Source organism: Bipolaris maydis (assembly GCF_028858645.1).
Source record: "Bipolaris maydis strain C4 unplaced genomic scaffold PSV08scaffold_3, whole genome shotgun sequence".
NCBI lineage: Eukaryota > Fungi > Ascomycota > Dothideomycetes > Pleosporales > Pleosporaceae > Bipolaris > Bipolaris maydis.
The window spans coordinates 1,673,665-1,690,176 of record NW_027093859.1 but is presented as its reverse complement, the minus strand read 5'-3'; the positions used below and the strand labels follow the sequence as shown (position 1 = coordinate 1,690,176).

General features: G+C 50.5%; 5 protein-coding genes across 5 annotated transcripts; 1 reads left to right on the top strand and 4 right to left on the bottom strand.

The window, feature by feature from the left end:
* Positions 1–472: 472 nt before the first annotated feature.
* Positions 473–2,625, bottom strand: PSV08DRAFT_399844 (cytochrome P450). The gene is made up of 2 exons (XM_014217213.2): positions 2,200–2,625; positions 473–2,148 (listed from the first exon to the last, which is right to left on the bottom strand). The coding sequence occupies exons 1-2, from the start codon at positions 2,550–2,552 to the stop codon at positions 681–683; spliced, it is 1,821 nt and encodes a 606-aa protein (XP_014072688.1). The 5' UTR covers positions 2,553–2,625; the 3' UTR covers positions 473–680.
* A 1,046-nt stretch (positions 2,626–3,671) lies between these two features.
* PSV08DRAFT_276208 (uncharacterized protein) lies at positions 3,672–5,112 on the bottom strand. The gene is made up of 4 exons (XM_014217201.2): positions 5,045–5,112; positions 4,531–4,993; positions 4,397–4,483; positions 3,672–4,346 (listed from the first exon to the last, which is right to left on the bottom strand). The coding sequence occupies exons 1-4, from the start codon at positions 5,090–5,092 to the stop codon at positions 3,781–3,783; spliced, it is 1,164 nt and encodes a 387-aa protein (XP_014072676.1). The 5' UTR covers positions 5,093–5,112; the 3' UTR covers positions 3,672–3,780.
* Positions 5,113–5,777: 665 nt separating this feature from the next.
* On the top strand, positions 5,778–7,836 carry PSV08DRAFT_218004 (cytochrome P450; the record flags this gene model as incomplete). Its single annotated transcript, XM_014217214.1, has 3 exons — positions 5,778–5,909; positions 5,967–6,460; positions 6,498–7,836. 3 exons carry the CDS (start codon positions 5,778–5,780, stop codon positions 7,516–7,518), a joined length of 1,647 nt encoding a protein of 548 aa, XP_014072689.1. The 3' UTR covers positions 7,519–7,836.
* Positions 7,837–8,808: 972 nt separating this feature from the next.
* On the bottom strand, positions 8,809–11,458 carry PSV08DRAFT_197264 (uncharacterized protein; the record flags this gene model as incomplete). Its single annotated transcript, XM_014217215.2, has 1 exon — positions 8,809–11,458. One exon carries the CDS (start codon positions 11,456–11,458, stop codon positions 8,984–8,986), a length of 2,475 nt encoding a protein of 824 aa, XP_014072690.1. The 3' UTR covers positions 8,809–8,983.
* A 2,673-nt stretch (positions 11,459–14,131) lies between these two features.
* Positions 14,132–15,647, bottom strand: PSV08DRAFT_276175 (polysaccharide lyase). Its single transcript, XM_014217216.1, has 3 exons — positions 15,427–15,647; positions 14,930–15,376; positions 14,132–14,872 (listed from the first exon to the last, which is right to left on the bottom strand). Exons 1-3 carry the CDS (start codon positions 15,521–15,523, stop codon positions 14,286–14,288), a joined length of 1,131 nt encoding a protein of 376 aa, XP_014072691.1. The 5' UTR covers positions 15,524–15,647; the 3' UTR covers positions 14,132–14,285.
* Between the last annotated feature and the right edge of the window lie 865 nt (positions 15,648–16,512).

Sequence of the window (16,512 nt, the reverse complement as noted above, 5' to 3'; positions counted from 1 at the left end):
AAAAGATCGAGGGGCTGTCGGGAGTGAGAGGGAAGATGATAGAAGGAAAGCAGTTGTCGGTGCAGAGGTGATTGGAGAAAGTGAGATGTCTGCGCTGAAGGGAAATTTCGGGTTGGGAGGAAGGACGGATTCGGTGCTGATACGACGAGAGAGAGGAGGAGGGGGTTAGTGGTGGGTTGCAAGTGGTTGGAAGTTGGTTGCAATGGTAGCATGAAAGGTTTGGATGAGAGATGTTGACATGAAGTAGTGGCATTTCCGCGATGTACATATAGACACATCATCGTATATTTGACTGAAGCAGAAGTATGTTAAAACCGCACTACAATCACACGACTCCACGTTTTATCGCCAATTGTTTTCAACCACAAGGTTTCAGTTTCAATCTACTTTGCTATTCTATCCAACATGACTGCCTTGGATAACGAATTATATGTATGAATTTCTCCAACGCGCAATACTCAAAGACAAAGAAGCCGTACACTCGTGAACATAAAAATAGGCTACCAGCACCCGCGATTCATACTACAAGACCTATATCGAAGGCATCTACCCAAACTCCTAATTCACTATTTCCCTCATCCCTCGTATCAACCCAAGTTATGTATAAAAGAAAGAAGAAGCTATCATACACATATACAATCCAAGAAAGAGAGAAAAAAGATCATAAGAAAGCAACACCCCTACTCCCCCCTCTTCCTCCTAATCCTAAACCCAATCTTCGTTTTGGGCTTCTGCGTCCCAAGCCCAAACGACGACGAATCCATCTCAAACCCCTTGTCCTTGACCTCGACGTCAAACTCACTCACCAGCAACGCACACGTATACAGAATGATCCTCTTGGCCAACAATCTCCCCGGACAAGCGCTGAACCCCCCACCATACGGTATCCACGCACCCGCGAGCCCCTTTGCGGAAAAGTGTTTTTCCTTTGTGGCAAGTTTAGCGCGGATGTCGCGGGCTTCGGGGGTAGCTGGGTCCATAGGACCCGAGGAAGGGTCGGCAGGGTCAAGCATGAAGCGGTCTGCCCAGAAAGAAGTGACAGGATGGCGTCCATCTTGCTCATTCCACAGCGAGGTATTCATGTGCGCAACGTACGAGCTTACCATGCTGACCTCATTGCGGGGCAGCGTCCAGTCGCCCACCGTCGCACATTCATGCGCAGAACAGCGCGTGATGTAGGACTGGACGTAGAGGCGCAGGGTCTCTGCGTAGACGGATTGCAACAGGTCTTTTTGGAGGAGCTTGTCCATGGAGGCGTCGAAGCCCGAGCTGGGGTTGTGAGAGACAGAGTCGGAGATGCTGGTGCGGATCCGCGAGAGGAGGTCCGCGTCGGAGAAGATGTGGAAGGCAGTTAGCATGGTCGAGGGCACGACGTTGGTGACGGACGTCCAGATGAGACCGAGGTCCGTGGAGGCGACGGCGGCGTCGTCTTGGCCCGAGATGCTGAGGAGCATGCTTTGGCGCTCGCGGTTCATGACGGAGCCCCAGTAGGGGTCCCATTGGGTGTCTTGGGCGGAGGTGTCGCGGAAGTGCTGGCGCGCGTAGTTGTACCAGTTTTGGATTTGGGCGAGGAGGCGCTCGCGGACACGGAAGGCACTGGGGATGAGGAAGCGGGGGAAGCGCTTGGCGAGGTTGACGACTTGCTCGTCGAATTCCCAGAGGTCTTGGATGAAGTTTGGGTTGATGGCGAGAAGGGAGGGTCCGAAGAGGGATTCGAGGACCGCTTTGCCGACAGTGTTGCGGAACAAGGCGAAGAGATCGGGTTGTTCGATCCATTCGTCGCCAATGTCTTCGGCGTCAAGGTTTCGTTTGAGGATGGTTTGAAAGCGTTCAAATGTTGGTAGCATCGAGTTGCTCGTCAGCCCGCGGAGCAGCGAGTCGTGGGTGAGAAAGTCGATGCGGTCGTGTGGCTCGACCTTGCTAAACGGATGAGGCTTACGATATGGCCCCGAATCATCAGCCGTGTAAGCCTCAATACCCCTTTCGTGCATGCCGAAAATGTAACGCAATCCCACAGTGTATACGTAGATGGGGCTGGAAAGGTTTGGGTTTTTCCACATGTCGGCAATGGCCTTGGGCTCGGAGACAAGATAGATGCCATTGATGAGCAGTGAAATACGGACAGAGGTCAGCTTGCCGGCGTATTTTCTACGCTTTGAGTCAGCTTTGTTCATGTGCAAGACGTTGATCAAGACTCACGTTGCCTTCGTCACAAAGGAAGCGCTGTCCCACAAGAACGAGAAAGTGCTTCCTATGATGGGCATTGCGGGGTACTCAGGTGGTGTTTGCCCCTGTTTCCTTCGCATATTTGCCCAATGGTACATTGACAGTGTGAACAAATAGTTGCAGAGAAAGGGAATGGCCAATATGCCGCCTGCGACTAGAATCTGCCGAAGACTGTTCGTCCATGAAGTCGGAGTCATGTCTAGGCCGGAAGTAGGAATGGCAGACTCATTCTGCTGAATGTAGCGATCTTGGAAAGGCTCATACATGGCTTCTTTCAAGCTGGGCCAGAATGAGAGGCTGGTCTGAGCCCCTTGAACGACTGCCATCGTGGGTGAATACAGATGACTGTAAGTTTGAACGCAAGGGTATACTGAAGTGTTACCAAACTTGCATGTATTCGCATGTCTCTTGCTCTAGTACCATGTTATATACACGCTACATAGCTATCCGCTGACTCTTTTCCATAGGCACCATCAGTCAGCACATCGACCACATCAACCACATCAACCGGCTATGGCAGTGCTTCGTGAGCGTCAAGCTAAAGGTGGCTTACGTTTGGACGCCTGATGGTATACGTATACTCGGCAAATACCACCAGCCTCACATGAGCGCCGGGGATCCCCGTTTAGGAGATTGGATAGCTCCGAAGCAGGGGTGTGGAGGCAACCACGAGAGAAAAGCTGGCCCGTCGTCGTTTTGGCCCCATCGCATCAGCGCTTAGAGCGCCGTCACCCTCCACGATACAACATGGCAGATAGAGTTTGTGCAAGCGTCCTTCTTTGTTGGGGCGTTGCGGCAGCTTGCTCCTCCCGCTGCCTAGGCGGGGTGCCGTACGCCGTGGCTTGTTCACCAATGTTCCGATCTTGTGTGGTAGTGATACGTACTATGAATCCCAATGTCAGCCTTGTGCACTGCACTGCCATTGCGACCCCCACAGATATGTTCTTTTTCCCTGGAATTGCGGCACAGTCTGCATGTATTGAGTGTGTCGCAGTCACAGGCAATAGTTCGTGCAGCTGTGTTTTTTTGGACCCCCGAAATGCTTCTATACATAAACCACGCCATGTACAAATCGGCTCAACGGCGGTGTTAAGACATGTGAACGTCCCACCTTATCGTAATTTGCCGGTTGCGGGCGCCGCCCGTGCCGTAATACGAGTGCATGGCATGCTAATATTGTGGGGTTTTCGGCAAGGATTCTAGAAAGCTGCCTAGTCTACCTGTACACTTCCTTGTTCCTGCACTCCCATTCGTGGAAGGTGTTGAATATTTTTGGCACATGATAACCAATCATATCTACAGATGGTTCATTGCACAGCAAAATCGGAGCTGAGGACATGGAGCTGTGGTACATGGTTCTTTGCAGGCTCTCAGAGTAACATCGTGGCAACCATCAATTCATTCAGTTACAGTACAAGTGGAGATACTGACATTGAGAAAAACAACTCTTTCATCTCAATCGCTATTGATGTCTCCAGGTAATTTCTAATCGCTGCTGAAATACAGAGAGACACCCAACCACTTGGGAAGGTGTGGGAGAGTAAGAATCTCAGCTTACACGTCCCTTATCACTACGACTGGCTCCTTGCTGGACGCGGATGAGTGCAGCCGAGCACTATCTTCTTCCTTGCCGTAAAGAGTAGACTCTGGCGAGTTTGCTTGGATTGACTGAATCTCTCCTTGGTCGTTGATAAATGTCCGAAGACCGGTCATTTGAGCCCTGGGAACGGACGGTAAGCCCAAAGGACCCTTTCCGGTCCCAGACTCAAGTGTATCATCCAGCAGTGTGTCTTTCCTCTTGCGATTGAACTTTGCAGCAAAAGATGCAGAGAAAAAGCGCTGAGCTTGCTCTTTGGGCGTTAACGCCTTGCTGTTTTTCCGTGATATGAAAAAGCTCCGGAAAGCAGTTGCTGCCGCGAGGAAGACACCGACCTGGGCGCTGACGACAGTCCAATACAACTCCCATATGGTATCAACCATATCGTTGTTGATCAGTCCGGCAAGACGAGCAACTGTGGTGGCCATCATGATAACAGTCAAGCAAAGCGAGGATGCCAAAGCAACCTTTTGCGTCCACTGTACTTTAATCTGCCAGATGATACAAATTGGTATGGCAAGGACTATTGGGTATTAGACATGTTTTTTTAGAATGCATGGGAAAAGAACTTACTCATAGCATCACCGACGAGGTCAAGGACCATTTGGGCAGTGGAGTGATGGACGAGAAGCTTTTTGAACCTGCCTGTAGCGCATTGGACTTGCTGGATGTCAGCATTGTAACGGTTGGAGGACCGGCTTACTTACGTTCTCTCGGGTCGAAATAATAAGGGCACCCGATGTACCAGATAGCAATGCCATAGCCAAGGCAGGCCACGTTGAAGAGGACTACCACCCACCAGTAGTAGTTGAGTACCGGCACCCGGTCAATCAATTTCTTGAAGAAAAACAAGAAGCTGAGCTTGACAGCGACCACAGCGGCCCACGATACCATACCACATACAGTGACCCATTTGTGGAAGTGGAATGATATCTGCATCCAGTCTGGAGGAGGTACAACTCCCGGAACGCCAGTCTGCAGAGCAACAATGAGATACATGCGATCCATAACTTCTGTGAACATGACGACAACGCTGCACAGAAGAAGGCTAAAAGCGAGGAGCAAGAAGCCATCATCGGCGGAGAATGATTGCTTCTGCACTCTGAAGCGAATGATGAAGCGTGTGGTGACTGCTACCACACATAGGGCAAGCATTACTGACTGGGATATCTAACAATCATGTTAACGCAGAACAATTGGATGCACAAACGCCATGCTCACGATTAGGGCCTCTCTGGGCACACGGCCTGCAGTGTCCTCGGGCCTCATGATGGTGTAAAGAAAAGGCGAAAAATGAGATGAGTAGGTATGGAGAGAGATGCCTTGTCAGCTTGCACGCTGACAAGACGAAGGAAAGACATGCTAATCCCTATATCATATCACCACGACTCGGATCTCGCAATGGAAGCACAGTGCCGAAGGTGCGTCGTCGACTCTGCACGTCTTACTGCTTAATCTGTTAGGGCTTACAGGAATAAATCAACCCTCTCCCCCCGCACATGGTTCAGCCTCGTCCAAGTGGTCAGTTAGTCCCCGACGTAACATCGCGGCGCCTCAGCCTCAGCACTGCCCGTGCTGCCTTCCGGTGTGCATGAACACAGAGTCTGTTCTTTTTTGGGGGCCAAGGCATATTATAGGTACGCGGATTTGTAACGAGCGGCTAAACGTGGGGCAGTGGGTGAATTGCCCCCATATTTTCGATAGCTTGCAAAGTGGGTGGGGGGGTTTGGGGGCCGCTTGCCATGTCGCCTGCCCTGCAGCCTGCCTTGCACGACAAACGATCCACAAGTACTACTACCCACGCCGCCTGCGCCTCATTAACCGAAATTGGCACCAAGACCACCAGCAACAGTAACAATAGCAACGACAATAACGACAATCCACCCAGCCTCGTCTCTCCTTTATCAGAAGACCTTCCGCGTCGCCCTCATCGAGAGGCTACCATACTATCGCCATGGCTTCCTTCTCGTACAGCAGCATCGCATGGCAGGTCGCCCTGCCGGCGGCCGTCGCTGCCATTGGCGTATTCACCTTCAAGATGATCAAGAACCGCATGATCTTCTATAGGCTCAAGAAGCAAGGTCTGGTACGCAGCTGTGATAGTCTCTCTGTGCGGTTCCTTGCTGACGCTCTCATCTTCTAGCCCATGCCTGCGTGGGACTTTGGGGCTGGCAGCCTTCAGACTCTTCCAGCTTTGCTCGAAAAGTTCCCCAAGGGCTCGCAGCAATCAGATGCCTTTACTCTTCTCTCCTACGAATTCAAGAAGTCGGATGGCTGCTTCTACATTGACCTTTGGCCTTTTTCGAGTCCGCTGATGGTAGTCACTTCTCCCGACCTTGCCATACAGGCTTGTCAAGAGTACGACCTTCCCAAGCCACCAATTCTCATTCCGTTTTTCGCCCCTTTTGCCGGCGGCCCAAATCTCTTCGATATGAATGGCGCCGAGTGGAAGCGTTCAAGAGCTCTCTTCAACCATGGATTCAGTGCCAACGTGATGCTCGAGAGTACGCCTCACATTATCGAAGAGGCCGAGGTATATGTGGCGCTGCTGCGTGAGCACGCGAAAAAGGGTGACACCTTTTCGCTAGACGATCTGACATGCGACTACATGATGGACGTGATTGGGTCGATTACAATGTAAGCACACATGAGATGTACCGTACTTTGGTGCAAGCGCTGACCATGTCAGCAATGCTCGTCTCCACTCTATGACTCGACACAACGCACTTGCTGCTGCCATGCGGAGCTCCATCCAATGGCATTGTCAAGACGAGGAGCTGAATCCTTTCAAACGCTGGAACCCAATGAGACCTATCACCGAGTGGCGCAACGGCAAGATCATGGACAGCTATGTCGGCAATGAGCTGGACAAGCGATATGAACAGTGGAAGTCCAATGAGCCGTCCAAGGGGGCCAAGTCTGTCATGGACCTTACCATAGCAGATTACATGGGCGAACGCAAAGGTGCCGATAAGCTTGACCCCGAATTTAAGAGATGGGCTACTACCCAGATTCGCCTCTTTCTATTTGCGGGACATGACTCTACGGCAGCTACCATTGTGTACAGTCTCTACATGATGTCCAAGCACCCTGAGGTTCTATCTAAAGTGCGCGAAGAACTAGACCAAGTCTTCGGCAAGGGTACCGACTCAGCTGCTCGAGTCCTCAAAGAACACCCGGAAGAAATCAACAAACTGACCTACACAACTGCAGTGATCAAAGAGACTCTGCGCCTCTACCCTCCTGCATCAGGCATGCGAGGCGGGCTTCCCGGTGTCTTCCTGCGTGACAAGAATGGCAACAAATATCCCACTGAAGGCATCAACATTTGGATTGTCCACGGCGCTGTGCAGCGAAACCCAAACTATTGGCCCGAACCTCACAAGTTCATTCCTGATCGTTGGCTAGTGGAACCCGGTCACCCATTGTATCCGCCAAAGGGTGGTTGGCGACCTTTTGAGTATGGTCCTCGTAACTGCATGGGCCAGACCCTCGCTATGCTCGACATCAAGATCACCTTGGCAATGACGGTGCGTGAGTTTGATGTGCATGATCAGTATGAGGAATGGGATCAGTTGCATCCGTCTTCTGGTATCAAGACTGTTTTTGGGGAGAGGGCGTACCAAGTGCCTCAAGGAGCAGCTCACCCAGTTCATGGTTTCCCATGCAAAGTCACGGCTAGGAATGTGGAATAGAATACGTCCGTGATGGAACCAAGGACAACAAGGTTTGACGGAGTTTTGATTCAAAAGGTATGAACACCGACAAGTATTAGATGGTGTCTATTCACGGCGCATGTGTGGTGTATCGGAGTATTAATAGTGTACGTATAAAAATTTAGTCTAGTCCATTGTATTGTATACGGTTTTGAAAATGCCATGTAGATCGAGCGTATGCTGCTCGGCTTTGTACCTCGGTCCGGCTAGTCCAATCTAGTAGACAACAAGCATTCAAGTCAATTTTAGAACTACGTAGGTGAAGTACCACATACACACATCAACAATACAACGTCGCATCCAAATAGCAATGTAAACAACATGCACCGGTAACTATGTCAAGACTTTCCGTATTCTCCCTTCTACCGACAATGCGCCCCAGGCTCTCCAAACCACGTAGCAACATTAAACGCCACTTCTCTACGACGCCTCGCATTTATACCATGGAAACCACAGGCTTCATCTCAACCCAACTTGAAGTCCCAGAAACCATCTCTGCCCTCTGTAACCCAATTCTCGTATAGCAACTAGCGGCATCACTCTATCAGAGAAGTACGAAGGTTCAGGCCCAGGAATCTCAGAAGCAAACAATGATGCTTCACACCCATTTGCCGAATCTGGCAGCAGGTATCGCAGGTGCGCAAGCCGCCCACGCAAACCTCTACGCCACACAGCCGTCAGCTAAATACGGGAACAAAAAAAGAACAAACTTTCCGATTACACTACATACCTAGAACTACCAAAGATGAACACTGCACATGCTTCAGCATCACCGAACCAAACCCTAGACTCAATACACCAAAAGCCTCCGGCACAACTGGCCAAAAAGCAAGGAGAGACGGAACATGATGTACCATCAACGGCTAGCGAAAAAAAAAAATCTGGATCATACGCGTCCAAAGCAATCCCACGTATGATGCTCCCCGCCCACACCGTCGCAGTCTCTGCCGCAAAAAAAAAAACAAGGCGCAGTGAATCCCTCAGCCTCTTCTACATCGACACCCCCAACCTCAGACCTCACCATGCAGCACATCAGGAAAATGAAGGCGGGGAGACAGAGCCATCAACGCAAACGAAGTCTTTCTTCGACAACTACCGCATCAGCAGCGACAGCCTTCGTCGGCGACATGGGCCAAGGCTTCAGCATAATTCTCTCAGGCACACAGGAGCAAGATGAGAGAGGTGCTTGAGGGAATGTTTTTGTGCCGAGAAGTGCGCCGGTGAATAGGGAGATGGTGTTGAATTAAATGGGGGGGGGGCGCCTTTGAAGTGCTAAAAACTCATATATTACCATTATCACAACGTGAATGGCGGAAATCGTGTCTAATCGTTTAACATCAAGAATTCAAACGTGAGGGAGGCTTGTTTATGGCGTACCAATACGACCCAAACCCGTTTGCGCCTATACACCAAATTTTTGCAATGACCAAAAAATGCCTGCTCATCAACGCTCATCTGCTGAAGTTTCTTCTACACGCTCTTGTATCAAGTCGACTTGCTTGACTGGATGTAGCAACACTGCTGGAAGACACATGCGGCCTTCGTGAGCCAGCTCGTATTCCTCGCCACCATCGTTATCGACCTTGTATCCCATCCAGCGCTTCCACAGGTTGGGTGCAAAGCCGGCGTGGTAGTACCATGTGGTGCCGAGGAAGTTGTGTTGCCTCTCGTCAGAGAAGACGGAAAGGCGGGCACCTCCTGATGCGCCGTTGCGACCATTGTTAAAAATAGCAGCTAGGTACTGCGTGGGCCATTTGCGATCAATGAAAACAGGATGAGGAGCGTACACGGCTTTGAGGCCATGATGAAGAGCGCACGACGCAGGCCACATCTCGCTGAACATGGTATGACGGAAGAGCGACTGTTCGCGGTGCATTGTTTCCAAAAGTCTTCTTGACAGGCGTCCAGAGGTGTTGATGGCTGTTCGTCGTGGTGGGCGGCCATTCTTGAGATCATAACCAGTAGTGTCATCGGCCAGGATCCAGTTGGTCTGGTCAGGGTCGAACAGGGGGTTGAATACGATAAGATCTGCAGGCTCGCCTACGCCCCACTCGTACTTGTCCTCGGCCATTGTAGTGTTCGGTTTTACAGCAGGGTCAATCTCGATTCCTGGGTAGTCATCTGGAAGCTCAGGACCCCAGATTGCTTTTTCAGGCTTGAGCGTCTCTCGGCCAGGGACATGGGGATTTGGTGGGAGATGCTTAGACCATCTGTTTGCCTGGCTATTGGTGCCATGTTCGGTCTGCACACGTACTGTATGCTTGAAGTCCTCCCAAGTTTCATGCACAGTAGGTACGTAAAAACGCCCGTTGCGTTCCCATAATCCTTTGCGGGGCTGGGCAGCTGTCCACTTGGAGACTTGTTCAAAAAGATGATAGTAGTGTCCAGTGTATCGCACGTCCATCTCCCAGTGCCAGAAGTAGTCGTATTCAGGGTGCTGGTGGGCAAAGTAAGTTACTGGCATAAAGGTAGATCGATAGGCGCCATGGACGGGCAGACCACGGTAGTTGGTCTCCTCAAGGCCTCCATAGATTAGGCCCATTTGACGTTCTGACCAGAGAGTGCCCATGCCGGCAAATTCGGCAGGCAAAGAGTTCTTGAGGACTTCTTCGTAGACCTTTTCGTCGGCCCAAATCTGCTTGTTGTCATCCTTGACATGGATCAAGAAATGAACCTCGTATTCGCCTCCCGAGGAAAGGCTTAGCTCAGAGATTAGAGCGCGGAGGTACATTAGATCCTCATCATCGTATTGGTAGTCCCACCATGTTCGGAGAAGGACTGCAGTGCGTGGAAGAAGGGCCTTGTGCGCCTTCTTTGGCTTCTCGCGGGTTGTGCTGTCAACAGGTGTTTTCTCTTCGGTCTCGGTGTCACGCTTCCGCATACTCTGGAAACCATGGGGACGAGGGGTGGGTTGCTTTTCGAAGCGGCCCTTGTTCTTTTCCAAGCACCGATTGACAGCATCAGCCCAGTTGACCTCGCGAAAGTCGACCTCGGCATCAGTCTTCCAAACATCTTCGATTCCTTCCCGGTCGCCCTCCATGCCAGCGCCAGTACCGCCTCGCCGTTTGCTGTAACCTAGGCCATATGGACCCAATCGACCAAAGCGCTCAAAGCAGACATCGTTTCTCAAGCCCAGTAGTTCATAGCTTCCAATAACATTGTCTGGCATGCCCTGGGGAACACCCTTGTATGCTCGCAGCCCCGGTACCTTGATAGTGTCGTTTGCATCAATATAACATGTCTCGACAGGCCCGTACTTGTCCACATAATTTGCGCCGCTGTATTCTGGAAAGGGGTCAAAAGGTATAGAATCGGCAATGTGTGCACCTTCTGATCTCCGCTCTTTTGCTCCGTCCTTGGGCTCCGCAGGCGGCATCTCAGGGTCAATATCCTGCTTGGTGGGGTATTCGGGGACATTCTTTTCCCGGCTGACTAGCGACCGGATTCCACCGTGGTATCTCTTCAGGAACGGGAAGCTCTCCCATACGTTTGGCGGTGGGGGAGGCTTATGCAGACCGAGCTCGGCGTTTCTTATCGATTGCCAACTGCTGCTAAACAGGAACCACATGAACAAGAGCAGTGTGGATGCTATTGCCAGGCCGAAGTATCGTGTACAAGCCCGGGGGTTTCTGTAGCTGTATGCGCTTACGGTAGGTCTCGATGGTGCTCTTCGGTGGGATTTGGGGGTTCGTCGGAGTGGCCGCGACTCGATGTTATTTGGGTTTTGGTCGTATGCGCCTGAAGAGTGCCGCGAAGAAGACGGACTCGATGAGTCGGAAGACATGTAGGCTTCGTAGTCGTCGCTGTCGTGGCCCTTTTCATCATATCCGCCGTCTTCAACATCGCGCTCGGCGGAGGGTGCCTGGTTGTATGACTGTGCTTTCCTCTTGCCCACCGATAGGGGCCGGAAGCCGAGCATTTTTCGTAAACACTGACGGAGGTGCGACTATAGCATGTGCGGTGTGCGGGCTATTTGCGGATGCGATTGCGTTGCGGGTTGACTCTGAAAATGTTGCTGAGGTACGTACGGCGCTTGCAGTTTCGTCACCTCTGCAGCAGCCAGGAACGTCGTGAAAAAAAAGCCTCAAGCCGTTAAAAAGAAATCGTAATGTTCGTAGCAATGCGTTGAATTGGAACGCAAAATGTCGGTACACGGTGACGAAGCCCCAGGCCAGGGTACGTACACGTCGGCGGGCGGAAAGATTGCCGCCACACTAAACAACTGGGCGTTGGCGCAACAACCACATCCATGTCCTGACCTATCCGCCACCCTAGCAGACAATCGACGCCACTTGACCAACGCATCTCCCGAGCGTCTCTGTACCTGTTCAGTGAAGGTAAAATTCTTCTATAGTTGTGTTTTTCCGATACCAAGAGTTGCTGTTGCGGAGCTTTGCCAACAGGACAAGCCAATCAATTGTGCAGCCCCAGTAATCCGCTTGTGTAAACCTATATTGTAATGAAGACATGAATATTATGGATACCTGTCTTCTATGTATACGCATGACGGCTACTGATCTGAGTAGGTAGGCTGGGTGCAAGTTGTTTATGATGACTTGACCAAGTATTTGGGGTTGGTTTTGACGGGGCATGCTCCGTCTTCCATTTCTGCAGTCTTCCATCGTCACAAATATTGACCGAAACCATATCATCTCAATCCCTGCAAGGCTTATTCTGAACCATCGTGAGATTGGGTTTGAAACGCTGACAATCGGTTCGATGTGGGGCCTTCCGCCGAACGATTCCCCTGTACATTCTGTATTTTATTTTCACTTCAGGGCAGCAGGCTCCTTTTCTCCTTCATGCGTGTTCTTGAGGTTTTTCTACTTCGAATTTCACCATGAAAATGTCTATTCATTGGCATTGTCCTCTTCGATTGCATCGTTGGTGTAAGAGGCCAACTGCTCAAAGCATGAGTTCCTCGAAATCAAAGCAGCACACATAAGCATCGGAAATAAATTTCTCTTTCAGATACATATTATCAGCTCTCCTCACTGACAGAGACAATTGTTCCCAACAAGATATCTTCATGTCAAACATCCTAGACTTGCAGTTCAGAATCTAGAACGCACCTCGTCATTTCATCTAGAGGTTGTTATCCGCCAACCGGCTCTTCTTCATCGATAGAAGCGAAAGCTCTGATCATACGATCAATGCTCCTATGGATCAATGCTCCTATGTAATATAGAATTCGATAATTTCCCAGCACTCTTCAACTGAATCGAGTGGTCACCGCACAAATGCCGCAGCAGTGGACCAAAGCCATCAGCACGGACACACTAGATCCGAACCTGCAGATGTCTCTCTTGTCAGATATTACGCAGAATTGCCACCGGGCGTTATCTGTTCACTCGACACGGTAAGTAAGCAGAAGGTGTACAAGCTCAAGATATGGAAACAGGAAGCGCCTCGATCTACAGGAAACATCTAATCCATTTGCATATGAATTTCTTCATCTGTCTAGTCGGTACAAGGCGTGCAGTCAGTCTCGAAGAGGCAGAGGGGCAGTAGAGTGGTATCCAAGAGACGAACCTCAGGCAGTTACTCAGTTTATGTAGCAATAGCAGCTTTAGTATGTATATCAAACTTGAATCAACCGCGCGAAACGCATCCTCGCATCACCACGCCCAATCGCCTAACCGGCACTCTCACAATCTTTTCACTCCCCAATCAGAAGAAAAAGCCATAGGATTCCTATCTACCCTACTATTAAACAGTAGAATACTCCCATCCCCAAACTAACTTCAATCAATAACTCACAACCATTTCCTCCGCACTCGCAGATCCCAATATATCCTTCCATCCACCAGGGCACTTCCCTCTCTTAATATACCCACGGAAAAAATACATTCCTCCAATATACACCCTCCATGTTTCTCCCACTTACTACACAAGATAACGTTATTCTATCGCAATATAACCACTAAAAAGGGCCCCACCCGTCCGCCTGGTGGCCGAAAAGATGTGACTCGCGCGCAACAATGCCTATTCTATTTCTACCGGCGAAGCCAAGGGTGGGAATGCTTGGAACGAGCTAACAGCTGCAGGAAATTAAAAGCTGACCGAGAAAAAACACCTGATGTTGCTAAATTGTGGGTTGTTTTTGGAAAAGCGTGGATAGAGTGGTTCGGTTGTTGCATTCAAGGTTGCAGGGATGAACGGTGTTGTGTAAGTAAGAAAAGTAATCGGGGAGGGGCATGTTTCAGAATGTACTGGGTCAAGTATTACAACTGGAAGGGGGGGGGGGGGGGGGGTTCCATGTAATCAAGATCGGTAAGTTAGTTAAATATAGCTTGGCGTTGGGAAAATACTAGGATAGAAGCTAAGAATGCAAATCGAAGAAAAATAGGCTATGGAAATGGCGCGATTTATGCAACATGTGTGGTTTTAGCTATTGTGGCAGCAGAGAGAGTGCCGATGGAATTACGACTTTTGCCGGTTATGTCCCCACCTAACCCCTATTCAGATTTCGGCACGGCCAGCCTGTGCTGCAAGGTACCCGTGTATGTTTGTTTCAAGTAAATGATCGAAAAGAACAGTGGCTATGGAATCACCAAGTGAAACACTCAAGCAAGACTCGGATTTTTTGATCAGCAATATAATGTATGTATTTACCAATCGCCTAAAGCGATTGTTTAAAGAAAGATATTTACAGAAGAATAAATCTATGGCAGTACTTCTCAGCCGCTTTCGCCACGTCTCCACACATCCACAACTACTAGTTCAAGGGGGGTGAAATGAACAATTTAGATCCTTCCGTAACCAGCGGTGTTGACAACGTTCTTAGCGTTGGCACCAGACACGGCAGCAGCAATGTTCTTTCCAGAGAAGCCAGCAATGACGCTGGTGTCAGAGCCAGCCATGGCAGCGGAAGAACTGTAAACGTTGGGCTCGCAGTTGCGGCCAAGACCGCTCTTGCAAGCGGCACCACCGGAAGCAAAGACCTTGCCGGCAAGACCAGCCTGAGACGAGGCCACGACGTTCTGGAAAGCATTGCCCTCAGCGACGATCTTGGCACCAGCGTCGGCCTCGAAAGCGTGACCGGAGTTGGCGTAGAAGTAGTTGCCGACGGCGTGGAGAAGGGTGTTGCCAGCGACCTTTGGCGAGCGGCCAGAGGTGTGGTGGATGTAGTTGCCCTTGAGGGTGACCATGTCGTTGCTGCCGGTGAGGTAGATTCCCCAGTAGTGGTGGCCATCGCAGGTGGCGGACCAGGCGGTGGCGCCGTTGATCTCGTTGTTGGAGATGGTAACACGGCCGGAAGGACTCTCACCAAGGACAATGTGCTGGCGGGCAATCAGGTCGGTGGTACAGTGGTCGATCCAGATCATGTCGCCTGTAATTATCGTTTATTAGATACTGGGTAAGATTCTGAATCAAGATTGCAACTTACCACCGTCGACGGTGATGGCATCACCACCCCACACGTACTCAGGGTTAATATTGGTGAAACGGACATTCTGGATGATGATGTTCTTGACGCCGTTGGCCATGCGAATACCCTTTCCTTTGATGATACCCTTGTTGCCCTGGCCGATAAGAGACTTGTTGGAGCCAACAGTGATACCAATAACACCAGCCTTGTCGTAGGTGATGCTGGCAACCTTGGGTGCATTCTTCTGGTAGTTGTCGCACCAGTTGTCCTTGTTGATGGCAATCTGGCATCCGGAACCAGTACCCCAGGGACGGCAACCAGCAGAGGTGGCCTTGCCCTCACTGCCAGTGAAGTCGAAGGTCTTGGTGAGGACAATGGTGCGAGCCTGTCCATCACCGAGGTAGCTAACCAGCTCAGCGTTGGTCGTGGGGTAGACAGGGGCGGCGCTGCCACCACCAGTTACACCTGTTCACGTATAAGTTTACATCCTGGAAACAACACAAAAGCTAACGAACCCTTGGCGAAACCCTCAGCAGCACCCTTAACGCCATCAGCAGCGCTGACGGTGGTAGCGAGAGCTGCCGCAATGGCGGCAAAGAAAGAGTACTTCATAGTTCAATTCTTGTTGATGCAAAAAACTAGAGAGAGTGGATAGCAAACACAGTTTGCTTGGAAAAAAAAGAATGTGTAGTTGAAAAAAGTAGAGAGAGAGAGTGAAAGACAATGCTGTTGTAATGGTTTTCCATAGCAGCAGACCAAGTCCCGTCTTTATAATAGACGGGATTCGGAGGAGGCTGTTTCGAAGCAAGCCCCACAGGCCAATCTGAGAAACATTCCCTTGGAGCGAATAATGGGTCCTGAGGACCCGTTCATCACCGCGTAGGGGTACGCATCAAAGCCATGAGTCGCGCTCTGCACTTCGGAGGAATATTCTACCAGTATTCTGGAGTAAAGGATACATGATTTGATTGGGAGGATCCATGCAGGCAAGCGCGCCGTGAACAGAGCAAGATTGAGGAGTAGCAGACATTGGGACTGCCGCGAAACGGATGCAGACAGGCGTTGGGTATGTTAGTGCATCCGTGGCTTGGCACGGGACAGCATTGGGAGGCGAGCGGATGTTGGTGTTTCATGTCAGCATGATGCGGCTGGTGTTGACCCCACATGGCCATTCCTGGTCGAGTCTAGCTAGGAACAGGTATATTAGCCCTATCAAGGCTGAGGTGACGAGGCTGATCAGTTCAGGACGCAAGGTTCCTTGAAGCACGCAAGGTGCGGGTTTATTTGGAACCGTTTCCTTCTGATAGGTGGAATGATCAAACATGACGCCATATGCGACGTGAAACAGCATTGATCAGTGGAAGGCAATGTGTTGAGATAGATGCACCGAGTATATTTGACGATACGCAAAGGGCGAGGCTTCCCTCGAATTGAACTTGATGAATATAGTGCTGGCTTGTGTCGTCTGTCCACTCGATAGTGCTCTGGTCGCTAGTGCTGGCTGGCAGGAGAAGGTCAGTCAGTCGTGTATAGATTCATTGGAGAGCAAAAAGGTCCGATTCTCGTATGTACTGACTACTTGATGTCGAATGTCGTGCAAG